This window comes from Symphalangus syndactylus, chromosome 5 (genome assembly GCF_028878055.3).
Source record: "Symphalangus syndactylus isolate Jambi chromosome 5, NHGRI_mSymSyn1-v2.1_pri, whole genome shotgun sequence".
In the NCBI taxonomy this organism is placed as follows: Eukaryota; Metazoa; Chordata; class Mammalia; order Primates; family Hylobatidae; genus Symphalangus; species Symphalangus syndactylus.
This window is the reverse complement of record NC_072427.2, coordinates 14,326,993-14,343,506: the sequence shown is the minus strand read 5'-3', so window position 1 is coordinate 14,343,506 and position 16,514 is coordinate 14,326,993. Positions and strand designations below refer to the sequence as shown.

Here is a 16,514-nt window from a genome sequence, read left to right as displayed (position 1 = left end):
CCCTTTCACCTCTTCCCCCTGTTTACTTCTTCCTCAACCTGCCAAATAGACAATTGCTGTCCTTGGTTTCTTGTACATCCTTCTGGATTTTTTACTGCACATAAAAGGCCCTATTCTGTACATCACTATTTTTTTTGGCTTTTTCAGTTAATAGTTTACCTGGGAGTTATTTCTAAATTAGTACATAAGGGATGTTCTTCTACCTTTTTTATGGCTATATAGTCTTCCATCACGTGGACCTCGTAGTCTGTCTTTAACCAGTCTCTTATGAGTGAGCATCCAGACTGCTGCAAAACTTGAGCTCTGACAAACCACATTGTGACTCATATTGTATATATGTCCTTTTTTGCCTGGGCAGGTCTGTCTGTTGGATATGTTCTCATAGAACGGAGAAGCCTGTTCCCCCTGTCCTCCAGGTCAACAAACTTGTCAGGTCTGTGCTGGGAGCTCAGTGGTCCCCTTATTGTTAACATGAAGTGTCATGGTACATTTTATTGACAGTAAAGCTAGATCCCGCCACCCCTCAAGTTTGGATGCCAAGCAGAGAATTCACCTCTCCCAGAGGCAGCAGGGACTGCATTTCTTCCCAGAGAATGGCAAACCAGGAAGACACTGCTTTGCCTTTGAAATGGGGATTGAAAATGGAGGCATTTGCCAATTCTGCAATCATAAACTAATCTGAAGTCTGGTATACTTTCTTACTAGTTAATTGTCTTAGGGACAGCCATAGAAAGCATTAGGGGCCATATCACTTCATTCAGACCATGGTAGTCTACAGGTCAATTCCAAGCTACACCTGCTTTTTGGATTGGCCAAATAGAACTATGCTATTGGGGTCTGGGGTGAGAATTAGGATCCCAACCTTTATCAACCCCTTAGATCAGACTGGTCTCAAACACCTAGCTTTTCTCTAGCTTTTCAAACTTTTTATAGCTCAAAGCATTTGCAGATCTAGGGCTTCCCATGTAGGTGCCCAGTTACTGCCAGCTGAAGGGGTATCCCCTACTTCCCCTTTTCCCTTCAGATCAAAGTTGAAAACCCCATTGGTGGAAATCATCTCTCTGCACTCTGGGAAAGGTGAAACTACGTAAGTCCTCATCTGCAGTTCTTCCTACCACACTCGGACATCTGAGTGGCAGATTCCTCCTTAACAGCCTCACGACCTTACGCACCCAGCTCCCTTAGCACAACGTTGGACAAATCTGGGCTCTTATGTCAACATAAGCCCGAATAAAGGAGCTTCCTACCCCTTGCCATCTGACCACAACTTCAGCATTTTCCCTCGGATCCCTTGCTGGAGAGGTTGCAGGGCTGCCCCAGCCTGCTCCCCATGTGTGGGACCACCCAGCCCATCCTGGTGGATTGACTCATGGGATGGAAAAGGAAACCCATCCAAGTCCTTGCTCAGATCACTCTGGCGTCTCCTCCCCAGCCTCTTTCACAGCTCTCTATTAAATCTGAATACATAAATACAGATTTGCCTAGAACCTTTAGGAGAGATCCATCCTTTTCCAGCTTTTCCTCTTGGACACCAACAAACAGACATTTTCACTGGTCTTGTGCCAGTCTCTGGCTTTTCTTCTAATGTCATTAGCCCTAAATCATCCCATTCCTGTCCATTCAGCCTGGGGCTATCTTAGCCCATTTTGGCTGTTATATGAAAACACTTTAAACTGCATGACTTATAAACAACAAATTTCTCTCAGCTCTGAAGGCTGGAAGTCCAAGATTAAAGTGCTGATGGATCTGATGTCTGATGAAGGCCTGCTTCCTGTTCGTAGATGGCACCCTCTAGCTGTGTCTTCACGTGGTGGGAGGGGCAAGGCAGTTCTCTGGGGCCTCTTCTGTAAGGATACTAAGCCCATTCATGAGTGCTCCACCCTCATGACCTAATCACCTCCTGAAGACCCGCCACCTTGTAATAACATCACATTGGTGATTATTTTTCAACATATGGATTCTTGGGTCAAGGGACACCAAACATTCAAACCACGCACTGCTACCCTTTGTTTCGGCTGCAAATCCTGTGGCAGCTTAACCCTGCTGTCTGCTGACCTCATTAACATGAACATAGACATCATGGACACATCTAGCTCACCCGGATGGGGCTGTGCAGGCACCATGCCAGCTGTAGCCTGAGATAAAGATGTCTCATTTTATCCATCCCATTAGTGCCATGATCAGAGGATCCATTTCAGGAGGGATTTACCACTTTTTAGGGCAGAGAGAGGCCAGTTTCCTTTTTTATGGTAAATATAATACAATCGAGCCATAGCCTAGGTATGGGCAAAAATAAGACCAAGATGCCAGCAGCAATTGCAGATGACTTGTTAAACCAAAGAAAGCTCACCGATCACATGGCTTATTCAGAGGGTTCTGGCCTCAATCACTCAACTCCAGTGCCCATATTACATTCCTGAGAGATGCGTGCTACAAGTACGTAGCCTCTCAGGAACACTGAGGAATGTGATGTGGGGGTACTGGAATTGAGGGATTACCTGGGGTACGTAGCCAAGCAAGACCACAGCCACCCACAAGGGGCCCATTTTTCATTTATCCCTCACTACTCTTTGAGTCCATATGGTTCTAAGAACTTGAGTCCCAAATCTTTTTCCTCACAGACCACTGCAGTAATCAAAGAAGGATGGTTGCAGGTGGTTTGAACTAGGGCAGGGTTTGAGACAGATTTAGGACATGGCAAAATGAACAGGACTTAGGTATTCACTCAGTCAACATATATATATAAATAATATAAATATATATATACATATATATTTCTATATATGTGTATGTATATATATCTCATCTCTGTTGTGAGCCAAGCCCTGTCCTGGATGGCTGGGGTAAATTAGGGAATACAGCCACAGTGGTCTCTGTCTTCATTAGCTTTAGTGTCGGGGGAAGATGGATTCGATGTAGGTATGTGAATGGGGGATTCAGAATTACCTCCTGGTTTCTATTAAGTTGGTGCAAAATTGTGGTTTTTGTCGTTACTTTTACAGTCAATAGGGCGCTGTTACTAAGGCAAGAGGTGGAGGGAAAGGAGTTTGGAGCTGGGGCTGGGGCTGCGTAACTGTCAGGAAAACAGTGTTTTGAAGTGAGAGGAAGAAGCAAAGCAACATTTCCTCCCTAGACACCCCTGGCACAGGTGGGCGAGTCAGAGCTCAGGGGAACATCCCAGGAAGCTGTGCTGCATGGCTGCTCAGGAGATCTGATGGGCGCTCTGGGATGTGGGGAGCCACGTGGCCTGCTGTAGCCAGGTCACTAGAGGTGGGCATGGTGCCTCCACTGGTCAGCAGGGTAGGCAGAAAAGAAGGCGGCGCAAAGTGGGGAGTGCTGGGACAGGCCGGCGCCTTCCGGGCGCGTCTGTGTGTCCATCCTCATGCCTGACTGTGTGACCTTCTGGGAGCAATGGCCTCAGCTTCCCTTTGTAGAAGAGGAATACATAATTTTCTCTTTACCCTTCACAGTTCCCAGTTGGGACAGACCCGTGTAACCTAAGACAGATTAACAGGAGGAAAACAAAGGTTTAGAAACACATATACATGATGTATACACAGGAGATAGCCAGAGAAATGAGTGAATCTCAAAGAGGTGGCTTTGACTTCAGGCTTGAATACCATGGTCCAGCGAAACAGAGAAAGAAGGGTGTGGGGAAGGCCAGTCATGAGGAGATGCCCAGAAAAAGCACCTTAAAAAAGAGGAACATTTGTTATGCAGGCTGAAGTCAGTGTGTTCTAGATTGATGATAGTCTCTAGGGATTCAGTCATTCCTTTATCTCTGGTACAGAGAGAAGCCACCCTGACAAATGGAGATTTCCCTTGTAAATGTAAATTTAATTTTCCTTACACAACGATAACTTCTGTTGTCAGAGGTTCTTCCTGTGTCTGTGGTTTCTCAAAATAATCAGCTCAAAATATTCTTTATGCAAAAGAGGCATACTGCAAGGTGGCATATGCTGGTCTCCTACAACTCCTGCCTTCTGAGTCTCTCCCAGGTTTCCTTCTCGTCCAGCTTCTGTCCTTGCAGGAAAGCGAATTCGGGGGGAGATAGTTCCCAACCTTAGGCGGGACAGTAGTGCCACGCTGAAAGCACAGAATCCAGCACAGGCGCTCGTTCCTGGAGGCAGTTTTGATGCCTCACTGTGCTCATGAGTCTTAGGAAGGGATATAGCACGTCGGTCTGGGAAGGATCTGGGCTAAAGATTAAATTGGGGAGAGTTGTGATCAAATGCAGAGATGGTAAAATGAAGGAAGGAGAGCTTGGGGCAAGAGTACAGATGAAGAAAGGAAGAAAGTCCAGACCAGGTGGGAAAGGGGAGAAGGTACCAGCAACAAAGATGGAGAGTGAGTGACCAGAGGGGGACCAGGGAAACAGGGAGAGTGGAGCCTTGACGCCAAACAAGGGAGTGATTAGTCAGCAAGGGGCCTGTGCTCCTGGGAGCTCCGGGGAGAGAAAAATGCATGGTGGGCCTGGGATATGGAGCCCACTGAAGAGCTTAGCACCACCGGCTTCATGCGTGTGGAAACAGAAGCCAGTCAGAGTGAGCTGAGAGCGTGGGAGAAGGGGAAATGCAGGTGGTGAGCTAAATAGCTAGAAGAGTTTGGCTGTGATGCTGGGGAGGAGTGGGCAGTTTCCTCTCCTGGGGAGAGGAGGAGTGGCATTTTAAGTGAAAGTTGGGGAGAAGTCTTGCTTCCTAATAAAAGTGAGGAAGGTTCGTTCTCATGTGTATACTAAAGCTGTATGCTTAGTTTCATCTACGTCTCAGCTCTGTGCTAGGAAAAGACGCTTGGGAAAGAATGCAAAAGACATAGGTCTTGTCCCAAGAGGTTCTTGTCTCCTCCAGGAGGCATGTAAAGGTCTCTGCAGTACGGGTGGAGTGACCCTTGAAAAGGGCCCTGCAGGACTTGGAAGGAGGCTGGGATGTGCCCAGTGAGGTGAGGTTCCGAGAAGGGAGGCAGTATCTGAGCTGGGCGTTGACAAAGAGCTAAAAAGTCTCTAGGCAGAGGTACATGAAAAGGGACAGAGAGGTGGGGCCTCGGGATCTTCTGGGAATTACAGTAAATGCCCCTGGGTACACTAATTGAACCACTTCCACAAAGGCACCTGCTCTGGGCAGACACTGAGGGGAAGGGTGGAGCCCCAGCATACATCTGCGCCCATTCCTTCCCCATGGATAAAAGCACCTGTTGGGGGCACAGCTATACAGACTGGCCCTGTTGGGTTTGCGGCACATGAACACTTCCAGACACCCCTGAAACCATCCCATATAGCTTAATGGGATCGGACAACCCATATCTCTATGTTCTGTGGGGAGACGGGGAGGACCAGAGGAGGAGACCTGTAAAAGCCAGAGGGGATTTATTTGACCCTCAGGAGGATTTACCTGGGCATGTGCTCTGAAAGCCAAGCAGTCGTGGAAGGAAAAGCAATGAATCATTTATGATTGTTTTCACTTTGTATTCATTAAAGGCCTCTGCACTATTATTATGGAACCTTAATTGGCTTGGCACTGGGCACTGCCTCTCCCAGCCCCTGCTCCTCCCTTTGCCATCAGAAATTCCTGGAGTGAGCGGGAGAGAGGACCCTGCCTGGAACAGGCAGCTGGGCTAGAATCCACCTGGAAGATCAAATGAAATGCAGTCACTTGTCTTTCTTCTCTCTGATCATATATTAATAAATGTATCTTGTTGGGTTTTAGCTCTGCCCCCCACCAGCTGCTCCAAGCTCCTGCATCTCTTAGCCCCCTTTGCTTCCTCAGTCTCCAGAGAACTTTCCATCAGCTGTCCCTCGCCCGGCCTTACAGACGCAGTGACTTCACGCGTGACAGCGTGCAGCCTTTGTTCCAAGTGCCGTGCTGGGCACTCAACCAGCAACAATATGCGGGTTACCTGATTTACTTCTTTTAATACACTTCAGTGTAATTATAACTGCATAAAAGAGAGGACAAATTGGCAAGTAATTACAATGTTAATTTGGCAATTTTTTATCATATTGTGGAAGCGCAATTTCCTCTCTAACTGTATTGGGGGACACATTTATCCGTGGTTCAGCTTACTGAGGGATTCTTGAGAATGGAAATGAAACACACAAGAGACAGAGAAATCAGCTCTCCTCCCCGTAAATATTCCTTTATTTGCTTGTGTTTTGCAGCCTCCTTAAAAAAGCTAACTAACTCGTTTATTCAGACCTAATTAATGGCATGCCATAGAATGCGTAATTAGGCTGTGACAGATTCAGCTGATGGATGGCTTTGCCTTTGGAAACCGGAGATACCCTCAGATAAAAGGGCTGAACGCTTCTCTTTCAGAATCTCACAGGCTGTGCATGCCTCACCACCGTCCCTGCTGAGAACGCAACCGTGGTTCCTGGAAAATGCCCCAGTCCTGGGTGCCAAGAGGCCTTCCTCACCTTCCTCTGTGTGATGTGTATCTGCAGCCTGATCGGTGCCATGGCACAGACGCCATCAGTCATCATCCTCATCAGGTAAGCCGTCAGCACAGCCCCGCCTCTCCTCCTTTCCACCTGGTGTTCATCTGCAGGCCTCCTAGGGACCAGAGCTTCAGACAACAGCAATCTCTTGAGCCAAGTGAGCTAGGGCCACAGCAAGGAGTGCAGCTTCTCTAGGCTGACTGATAGAAATCAATTATGTTTGATAGGGACCTCCCACCAAGAGAAGGCAGGGCATGGGGGAGAAGACAGCACTTTCATGTTCACCCAGAAATAGAGCCTGCAGGCAATTTTGAGAAGGATCCTGCATTGAGCCTTACAGGACGCAGCCTTGTTGGAGGAAAATGAAAATGGCATCAGTGCCCAGCCCCTACCACCCTGCCACTGCTTAGCCCTATGACCGTGGGTACTTCCCCCTAGACTTGCTTCTGAATCTGTAACTGGGGGGGATATAACCGATCCTGCCTGCCTCCCGCAGTGAAGCAGGACCCACTGAGACCATGTGTATGCAAACACAGTAGAGACATGACGGGTTATTGTGCACCATGGCTCATGGCAGGTGAGCAGTGACCATTCTTGTACAAAGAGGTTGTTGGAGACAGCCAACCGAAATTCTATTGTGACCTGTCCTGGGGACAGGTGAGGTGCCTCAAAGATGAGCCATTAGTAATATTCTGAGTAACTTTTATCATTTGCAGAGTTACCTAGATTTGTGTTGGAAACCCAGAAGTGAACTAACACATAGCCTGCCATTCATCTGAATCAGGGGAAGGCACGCTACACAAAGACTCATCAGCTGGGCATGGTGGCTCATGCCTGTAATCCCAGCACTTTGGGAGTCTAAGGTGGGAGGATCGCATGAGCCCAGGGGTTTGAGACCAGCCTGGCCAACATGGAGAAATGTCTTCTCTACAAAAATTAGCAGGGCTTTTTGGCACACGCCTGTAATCCCAGCTACTTGGGAGGCTAAGGCAGGAGAATTGCTTGAACCCAGGAGGCGGAAGTTGCAGTGAGCTGAGGTCATGCCACCGCACTCCAGCCTGGGTGACAGAGCAAGACTCTGTCTCAGGGGAAAAAAAAAAAAAGATTTGCCTTATTGGGATGCAGTTATGTAAGTGAACAGATTCAATAGCAAGGGCTGGAAATAAAAGCAGGAATGAAACACATGGAAGTACCCAGTGTCCATGCACCTCACCTCTACTTTATCCAGCTTCTCTCTTCCTGTCACTTTGCCAACCACATTTCCTCATCATCTTTGTTATGAATTCCCAAGGAAGAGGATTTTTACAAGTACTAACGTTACCCAGAACGTCATTAGCAAGGCCTTGTGAATGTGCAGAGCATTAGGGTATAATAGCAAATTGCCATTTTATACTTACTAAGTTTGACAAATAAATTTTAAAAATTGACACCCAGTGCTTACAAGGCTGTAGCAAAACTGACAAAATCACAAATTGCTTGTGGCATGGGAAAAGGCTTATCACTCCTTTCAAAAAAGCAATATGGCAGTGTGAGTCAAGAGCCATAAAAATATTCAGACCCTTTTATTCAGTAACCCTACCCCTTGCCATTTATCTTTAAAAAAGTACTTCTCTACAAGAAAAAAGAGAAAGAGCTCAATGCAGACAAATTTTTATTACAACGTTAACTATAATAGCAGAAAAACCTGAATTGGAATAGTGAGTTAAATTATGGCACTGCAGCTCCATGGAATAATGAAAATTCTTAAGAATGTGAAAGTGTTTATGGAAGGAACTATTGAATTTAAAACTATTTAGAGAAGATGATTATGTATAATATGCATTTGGACAAAACCCATCAGATCTCATGTATAGGTTTTAGGTGGCTGCCTTATGAGTAGTTTATTTTTCATTATTAGATGTTCTCATGAAGTTATAGTGTGATATTCATACGCTAAAGGCACTGAGAAGCATGAAAAATGACTAGTCTGTTATTTGCTTGCCCCATGACTCTTCTGGCAAAACCCAGCCTCTAGACACTCACTAGTGGTGACTATCAAACATGGAAGGTTTGTTGAAATTCTTAATCACTTCCAAATCTCAGCTTGATAAACAGCTCTTGGAGCTTTGCTGGAAATATTTGATTCCCTCTAAATTAATCAGCAACAGATGGCCTAAATGGCCTAGGCTTATAACTCCACGCTGTGCTGGAAGCACATGCTATACATTGTGCATATTGAGAGGTCCAAGACGCAGCTTTATTCCATCACCTTCCTAGTCTGATTTGCCATCACAGATGTCTCAGGCTGGCACAGGGGCACAGATGTGCACCAGCCCTTGCCCCCTCGCAGAAGAATGGACCCCTGTCATGCCAGACAGGACCATCCCACCAACAACAGTGCTCAGAACGTCTGGAAGCGAGGTTAAAAGCTGATGCCCAGCCCCTCTTAGGCCCCACACTGGGCTCCGAGAGTAATTAGGCAGTGTTCCCAAGGTCACCCAGATAGTACATTTAGAGCTAAGACTCCTCCCAGTGTTGTCCAGAGCTTTCAATAGTGTTCGCACGGAGCCCTCCGTTTCTTCATAACTCAAGCCAAGAAGGATTCTTCTTCTCATAGGAACCAGTTTGTTTCCCAACAGGATATGAAGGGAGATCTTAGCACCTTGCTCACTTTGTTCCTAGTGACATGATAGCTGAAAGGAAATCAAATTTCAGGTGATAAATATTCTAGCTCATTATACTAGCGTGCTTTCTTGATAAGGAGAATTTGCCTCTATTTATGTGTCTTTCAAGTCAGTGCTTTCAAACGAAAGTGCAAAAACTGGAGATGTGGAGCTGATAATAGCTTTGAAGAACTTGGGTTTTGTAACATGCACGTTCTAAAGGGTACTGTTTCTGTCCAGAGACACTAGACTCATCATGGACATTGTGCTGGTGTCTAACTCAATCAGCCAGAGTCACGTCCCCATCGCTCAATGAAAGTCATGACCTGCTGCCCTGGGATGACTTACCTGTACTGTCTGGGTCCCAAACTGAAGAACTAGGAGTCCAATGTTCGAGGGCAGGAGGAGTCCAGCACAGGAGAAAGATGTAGGTTGGAAGGCTAGGCCCATCTGGTCTTTTCCTGTTTTTCTGCCTGCTTTATATTCTAGCTGTGCTGGCAGCTAATTAGACGGTGCCCACCCAGATTGAGGCTGGGTCTGCCTTTCCCAGCCCACTGACTCAAATGTTAATCTCCTGTGGCAACACCCTCACAGACACACCCAGAATCAATACTTTGCATCCTTCAATCAAGTTGACACTCAGTATTAACCTCACAGTGCTAAAACATGCTAAGTGGATTATTTCCCAAATGGTCCATCTAGGGTGTCTAACCATGCTAATTTGGTGGATTTCACAAAATGACTGGAGAATGGTAAAGGTGCTCATGGTTTCAGCCTGTTTGTGAAGGATAAGGGGAGTTATTTTCTCAGTTGATGTTTTCCCCTGCATACACGTACCCCACCACAACTTAAGATGCTTCCTGATCTCAGCAAAACCAACATGTCTTTAAACATAGGCTTTATGACCAAATTTGCATTCTGTCCTTCAAATGACAAGGTTAGCTCCAGTTATTAAAAAACACTGTTAAATTCCTAAACTTATCTTGGCACCACAGTTGCAGTTATTTTTCAGACCATAGGCAGGAAAAAAAAAGACACTATTAGTAATTTTCTAAAGAAGAGCTCTGATGGACAGCAGCAAATGACTCTGGGGTCTGTTAATTACAGGGGAGTGATAAGAATCTGTTTTTTTTTTCTCTTCATCTCTTTGCACGTAGGACAGTCAGCCCTGAACTCAAGTCTTACGCTTTGGGAGTTCTTTTTCTCCTCCTTCGTTTGTTGGGTACGTATTATCTTTTTATTTCCTCAATAATGAATTGGATGCTTATTACTATGTGAGTAACTGTCAGCGAAATTATCCCATTTCCTAGGTCTGTCTCTTTTTTATAAGAAATTTTAAGTCTCAAAATTTTGGTCAGAGATAAACTCAGACACTGCCTGGATATCACAAAGTTCTCATTTATACCAACTCTTATCTTCATGCCACCCTGAATTCTCATCGGCATAAGGAGGAAAAGTGATGGCACCAAAGGGGAAAAAAATCTGGTGGTGTAATTTGGCATCTTCATTAAGCAAGCCATGAGCAGCTTGTGAAATGCTTCGTTTATGGGGCCGCCAGCTGGGAGAGAGAGGCGTTCTCACAATGCCTTGAAAATGGAAACTTTGCATCCTTTAAATTTTTCCAAACTGACTTAGTTCATTTACCTTGAATTTCTGGGATGGGGCAAATGTGACCTTCATACCATAGGGCCCATGTTTCAAGATTTGGTATAGAAAGAAGGAATAAAATCTAACCTCTTGTTTTTAAGATACGCAAAAGGAAGATGAGATAGTCCGTGGTTCACCCAAGGTCCTTCCTGTGCACTGGCTGGGCTAACACTGGGCCTGGTTCCCAGCTCTGCCTGCTTTTCTCTTGCCGTACCACACTGTTGCTTTATGAGCATTCTTTTGTTAAGGCCAAGATCAAGATAACTTTTTTCCTTGAATAATAGGACAGTTGCCTTCCCCAGTGGACTTTAAATGGCATCTGAATGTAGAAGGGAAGACAACCATGACCTGTATTTTTAGGGTAGAAATAAAATTCCTCATTCCAAGTATATAATCGTGGATAAGCACAAATACCTAGCTATAGAAATGTTTGTAAAAGTGGAAAATTGGCAGCAACCCAAAAGCAGCAGGCAATTAGTTAAATCAGTTATGGTCTATCATCGCAGTAGGATTTATGTTCCCCTTTAAAATTCTGGAAAGAAAAATATAGACTTAGAAAGGGCACATGATAGGTGGAAGGGGAAAAAAAAGGTCTGTAATGTAATAAAGTGGAAAAATATTGCAAAAGATATCAAAAGAGTATCAGCTATTACCTTTGAGTAATAAGGTTATATTTTCTAAATTTTTTTTAAAGTTTTGAACGAAATGTCTGCTACTTTTATGAGATTAATTTTTATATACTGATATATGAAAGAAAAATATTAACCTTTAGATCCATTAAGGTCCTCCCTGGGGAATGGCAAATACATAGCATATGTCTCTCCTCACCTTCCTTCTCTGCCTATAGCAAAAACTTTCTATCAATCAATCTGTGATCATTCCCTCTGTGCCTGGTAGAAGACCTCAGAATGCTCTCAACCATAGCAATCCATGTTTCTTGGTGTATACATGGAAACTCAAATGGCATTGTCTGAAGTCTAAGTCATGGAAAATAGAAGTGCTCTGGGTATGAAGATGCCCCAGTTAAAACAAGTTCAGCGCTAATTCAAAGTAAAGCATTTGGGCCTTCCTGGGAAGCTGTAGTAGCATGCAGAAATACCAAGGCAGAGTTATGATCGTGCTGATTTTTTCCTGTCAGTGGGAGGGTGCAATCTGCATACATCATTACACCCCTGCTCTCACTGCAGTGTGGGGTGGATCGATAGGTGGATGTGTAATATTAACTGGCACATTGGGACCCTAATTTTTGCAAATGGTAAAGCCATTCCACATATGCATTTGTTCAAGAAGCTAATGTTTATTGAAAACCTATTGTGTTCGAAGCCATGACCCATCCCCAGGTAAGTGACCTCAGCTCTGCCCTTACGAGTCCTCTGGGGCTGGCCAGGGAAGGTAAGAGCCCACCCTCCTCATCTGTGGAGTTGCTATGGAGATCTCTGCACCTCTAGACAGATACTAAGGACTCAACACAACTGGCAAAATATTTTTTTGATAGCACAAGATGGAAAACAATTTGCAAGATATTTCTGAAAAGTTAATGAAAATTGTAGGATAGTTGAAAGGAAAAGTGAACATTATGAGGCATATGATACTGTTAAAATCATCATACACTGCGGTAAATCAGTTTCAATATCTGTATGCCTGCCCCAGGAATAATCAACCAGGTGGTACCTAGAATAGTGTTTTTCAACCGCTGCAACTGTAATCTAGAGCAAGAGATGACAAGTTTTGCATTATGGCCCAGTACGCACATGCTATGCCTAGATACAGCTGAAACAAACAAAAAAAAACCATGAAAAAATACTCACTGTAATAGGTATGATACGTTCTGCCATTTTCTATTCTAGTCTATTACATGCTTTTAAAAAAGTTGGTTGTGACCCACTCTATTGATTTTATTGCCCATTATGAGTCTTAAATTAGAGACTGGAAAACCCTGCTCTAGAAGACTGTGACACAGCTTCATCTTTCAATTAAAAGCAGCTCATTGAAGAAGTCTTAGCATTTGGCCTAATTCCCTTTCTTGCAGGACCCAGTAAGATTAACCACCATTATTGTTAATGTGAAGGCCGGCAAAGACATCAGATCCTGTGACATTGTCAACTTTTTTGCTGGCCTAGCCAGGGCAATGGGGATACAATGGGGACATCACAGGTTAGTGTGACAAGATTCCAGTTGGCACAGGTGCAACAGGAATATGTAGAAGGGCCTTCTGATCTTGCCTTGGGATGGGAGCAGTGGGTTTGGAAAGGATGTGATGTCTATGCTCAGCCCTGGGGAAGGAGTAAGAGTCATACAGATGAGCAGGGAGAAGGACTTAAGGGGTAAAAGCCTGGGGATGAACAAAGGCCCCAGCATGTTTGGGGGCTGCAGAAGGCCCAGACTGGGGGGAAAGGGGGGATGGAAGAAGATGGAGCTGGAGAGGGTAGTTGATCAGGAACTTGGTCAGGAAGGGCTTCTGCCCTGTTGCTGCATTTGACCTTTATCTCGGGAGGGTGAGGCAGAAGAATCCCTTGAACCCAGGAAGCAAATGAAAGTTGTTGATGGACTTTAACCAGAGAGTGACAGGATCCACTGTGTATTTTAGAAAGGGCTTGTCTGCCATGTGGAGAATAAGAACATGGCTGAAGAAGTTGCTGCTGTAATGAAGTGAATGACTGAGGCTCATGCTGGGATGGGGAGAGGGTAGGGTTGAGAAATAAAAGGAGGAACCTGCATTATTCTCTGAGTGGAAGCATAAGGACTGGAGTCTCAGAAAGGGGCACCCACAGTGCCCACTCCTAGGAAAGTCTTGGGTAATGTGGTGAACAGGGGAATTATTTATGAGAGGAAGAGAGGATGTAGAGCAAGTTGGGAGTGGTGGAGACCAGCGCTCTCCGGTGGAACACTCTGTGATGATGGAAATGTTCTCTGTCTGTACCACAGGTGCTGTTGCACACTTGAAATGTGGCTTCTGTAGCCTACTTATTTTTACTAGTTTTCACATAAGTAGCCAGATGTGGCCAGTGTCTGCCATACTGGACAATGAGGGGGCCATCTTTGATGCACCATCCTCATGGGTCACAGTGAGGAAGTGGGATAGGGGAACAGGAAGACCCTCTTTCCAGACACTTGGGTGTAAGTGAAGAGGGCAGGAGCTAGAAATGAATGTGAGATTGGTCTCCGTTGTTGCTTTACACACCAACGGCAAGGAGTTGGTAGAAAGGGCCGGGCAGGGCCTGCAGAGGCACCGGTCAGTGGGGCTCTGGGAGTGGCCCCAGCACCCTGGAGTAGAAGCAGGAGCGTGGAGCAAAGAAGCTGAGGGTGATGATCAAAGTAGGGCTGAGATGGGAGAAAGGAGAGAGGACAAAGATACAGGAACTGTAAAAACTAGTTGTAATAAATAACGGAAAAAGAACTGGAGGCTGTGGCCAAAGCCTTATTGTCTGATTTCGAGATTATGGAAGTGGAGCAGTTCTGACCAATGACAAAGCCCAGGGTGTTGCTGGCCAGAGAGGGACAGGGGTCAAGAGCCCGGATGTTGAGAGTGAGTTAATGAAAGGCTCACGTGGACAAGTGTATGTTGAGTAGGGGAGGAAGACACTGAGCTGGAGAAAGGTCAGTGAATTCAGAGGAAACTGAACGATCTACTCATAGCAGAATTCCTGGTATAATTGAGTCCATCCTCCTTTACTCTTCTGCAGGTGTCATGGCTACTCCTTTTCTCTCCGGGCTGTGGGCAAACTCTCTGCTCCTGAGTTGGTCTAGAATCTTGTTCCTGGGGCCTACTGCTTGCCAGGACGTTACACCAAATTAAATTAGTGGAAACAAACATGGGCTCAGACTCTTCCACATCCAAGGTGCTGTCTAGGGGCTGCTCAGGGTGCACAGATAAGTAGGTGCCAATATCCTGCCTCTGGCGGCTCCAGTAGGAGAACGAAGCAAGTGTGGGGGAGGTGTGGGGTTAGAAGAGTTACAGAGGTCCTTGATTTTCAAGGGGAGAAATTATACTTGGCTGAGTAGTTGCCAGTGTGGAGCAAATGGGGGTTTCAGATGGGAGGGTGAATATACATTCAGAATTCTGCTTTAGGTAGAGCAGCAGGTGAGCAGCGCATGAGGTTTAGCAGGATGCAGGATAACCTATCAAAAGCATTGAAGTGAGAAGCTGACCACCAGCAAAGCAGTGGGTTTCAATGGCAAAGACAGATGGGAGCCACATAGAGAGACAGCATCTATGGAGACCCCCCAACCCAACCGACCTAAGTGAAAGCAAAAGAGAAGCAACGAAAGCTCAAGATGAGGCTGAGGTTTGGAGCCCCTGGGACTGGGGCTATGGAGAAGCCTTTAATAGAATAAGACACAATAGATCAAGTGTCTCAGGGTGTCATTAGGGTTGGGCTTAGCTTCCGCAATACCACCACAAACTCCCCATTCACTGACCCTGCCTCTTAATTTTCCAGCGTGCCCGCCTAGCCAAAAGCATAGGGAAGGCCCTCGGGGTGCATCTCTGTAGGCAGGGGTCATTCCTGAGCAGATTGTCCTTGGTCTGGAGTGATTTGTGAACTACTCTGGAAAAGCACATCCTAGACACTCCTGATGTGGCTTGTCAGACATTTGTTGAGTTCCTGCTGTGAGCATCATCTTGCATATGACAAAGTTTATAGGCAAGTGGAGAAATGAATGTGTTAAATGCTGCTTTGGAAGAAGCAAGCACAGCATGCCCAGGGGCCCCAGGTGAGAGACGAGAGGGAGTGAGATACGGCAGTGGGCTGCATGGAAGACCCCTTCCACTTGCCTACACTTTTAATTGTTCGTTCGGCGAACATATGTTAGGCGCCAGCCGTGTGCCCTGGCTCTGTCAGCAGTGTACCTCACCTCCTGATGGACCTGCAGCACCCATGATCTGCCTCCCTTACCTATGCTGAGATGACATCCAGTATCGACCATGGCCCTCTAAAGTCAGTCACACCTGCTCTTGAGCCTAGCTCTGCCTTTCCTGACCATGTGGCAGATGATTTAAGCTCTCTGGGCCTTAGCAACTTTCACAAGGGGTCCAGGAATGAAAGGAGAACATAGTAGCTCCTCCAGACTCTCCAGTTTAAGAAAAGTAAATGTCAGGTATCACTGGAAAACAGCCCAGATTCTTTCTTGGCATTGCTGAAGCAGAGAACTCATTAAACCTTCCAGGAGAATACACTTTTCAGCATCTCCCTTTCTAGCTGGTGCTGGACATAACAGTAATTCCACCAGGTTGAATAGAGATTCCATGGTGAATTCGAGTCTTGGCGGGTAAGCCAGAGAGAAACAGATATCTTTTTAAATGTAAATGGCCGTAATTTTCAGCTTCCATTTTGTCCCATAAAGGAATTTGAACTTATTTTTCTTACAAAAGCCTTTCAGTTCACCTTTTAAGTTTAGACCAAAGAATATAAATAGGCCCAGCCATTTCAACTGAGAGAGTAAATTAAATAGCCAAGATATAAGGCCCTGAGGTTTAATCTCTCTCTGTTAATAGATTTCAGGAAAACAGAGACAATGTTCTTAAATTGTGCAGCAATTTATGCATTGAAATATAGATAGATAGCTGCAATTTAAGCCAGAGTGTAATAGTAAGATTTAGTCCTTTTAATATTCCCTCTAGTAGCGGGGAACAGCACTGAGCCTGCACATACCCTCCTCAGCACACGGTGGGTTCCCAGTGCCCCAACGATGGGACCCTATTAACACCTGCTTCATCCACAAGTTCCTGCCCAGAGGACATAGGGAGAAGACAATATGAAAAAAAGAGAACTGCTCTTGCAGTCTTTAGGGAA

The 16,514-nt window shown here is 45.5% G+C and overlaps 1 protein-coding gene across 7 annotated transcripts in view; it reads left to right on the top strand.

The window, feature by feature from the left end:
• The window catches only part of SLCO3A1 (solute carrier organic anion transporter family member 3A1), a 321,546-nt gene that overhangs the window by 290,132 nt on the left and 14,900 nt on the right, over nucleotides 1-16,514 (top strand). For all 7 annotated transcript variants that reach the window (XM_055277138.2, XM_055277135.2, XM_055277136.2 and 4 more), the window contains exons 8-9: nucleotides 6,312-6,487; nucleotides 10,233-10,297. In XM_055277138.2, the coding sequence (XP_055133113.1) occupies nucleotides 6,312-6,487; nucleotides 10,233-10,297 (241 nt within the window). The remainder of the gene's footprint in view (nucleotides 1-6,311; nucleotides 6,488-10,232; nucleotides 10,298-16,514) is intronic.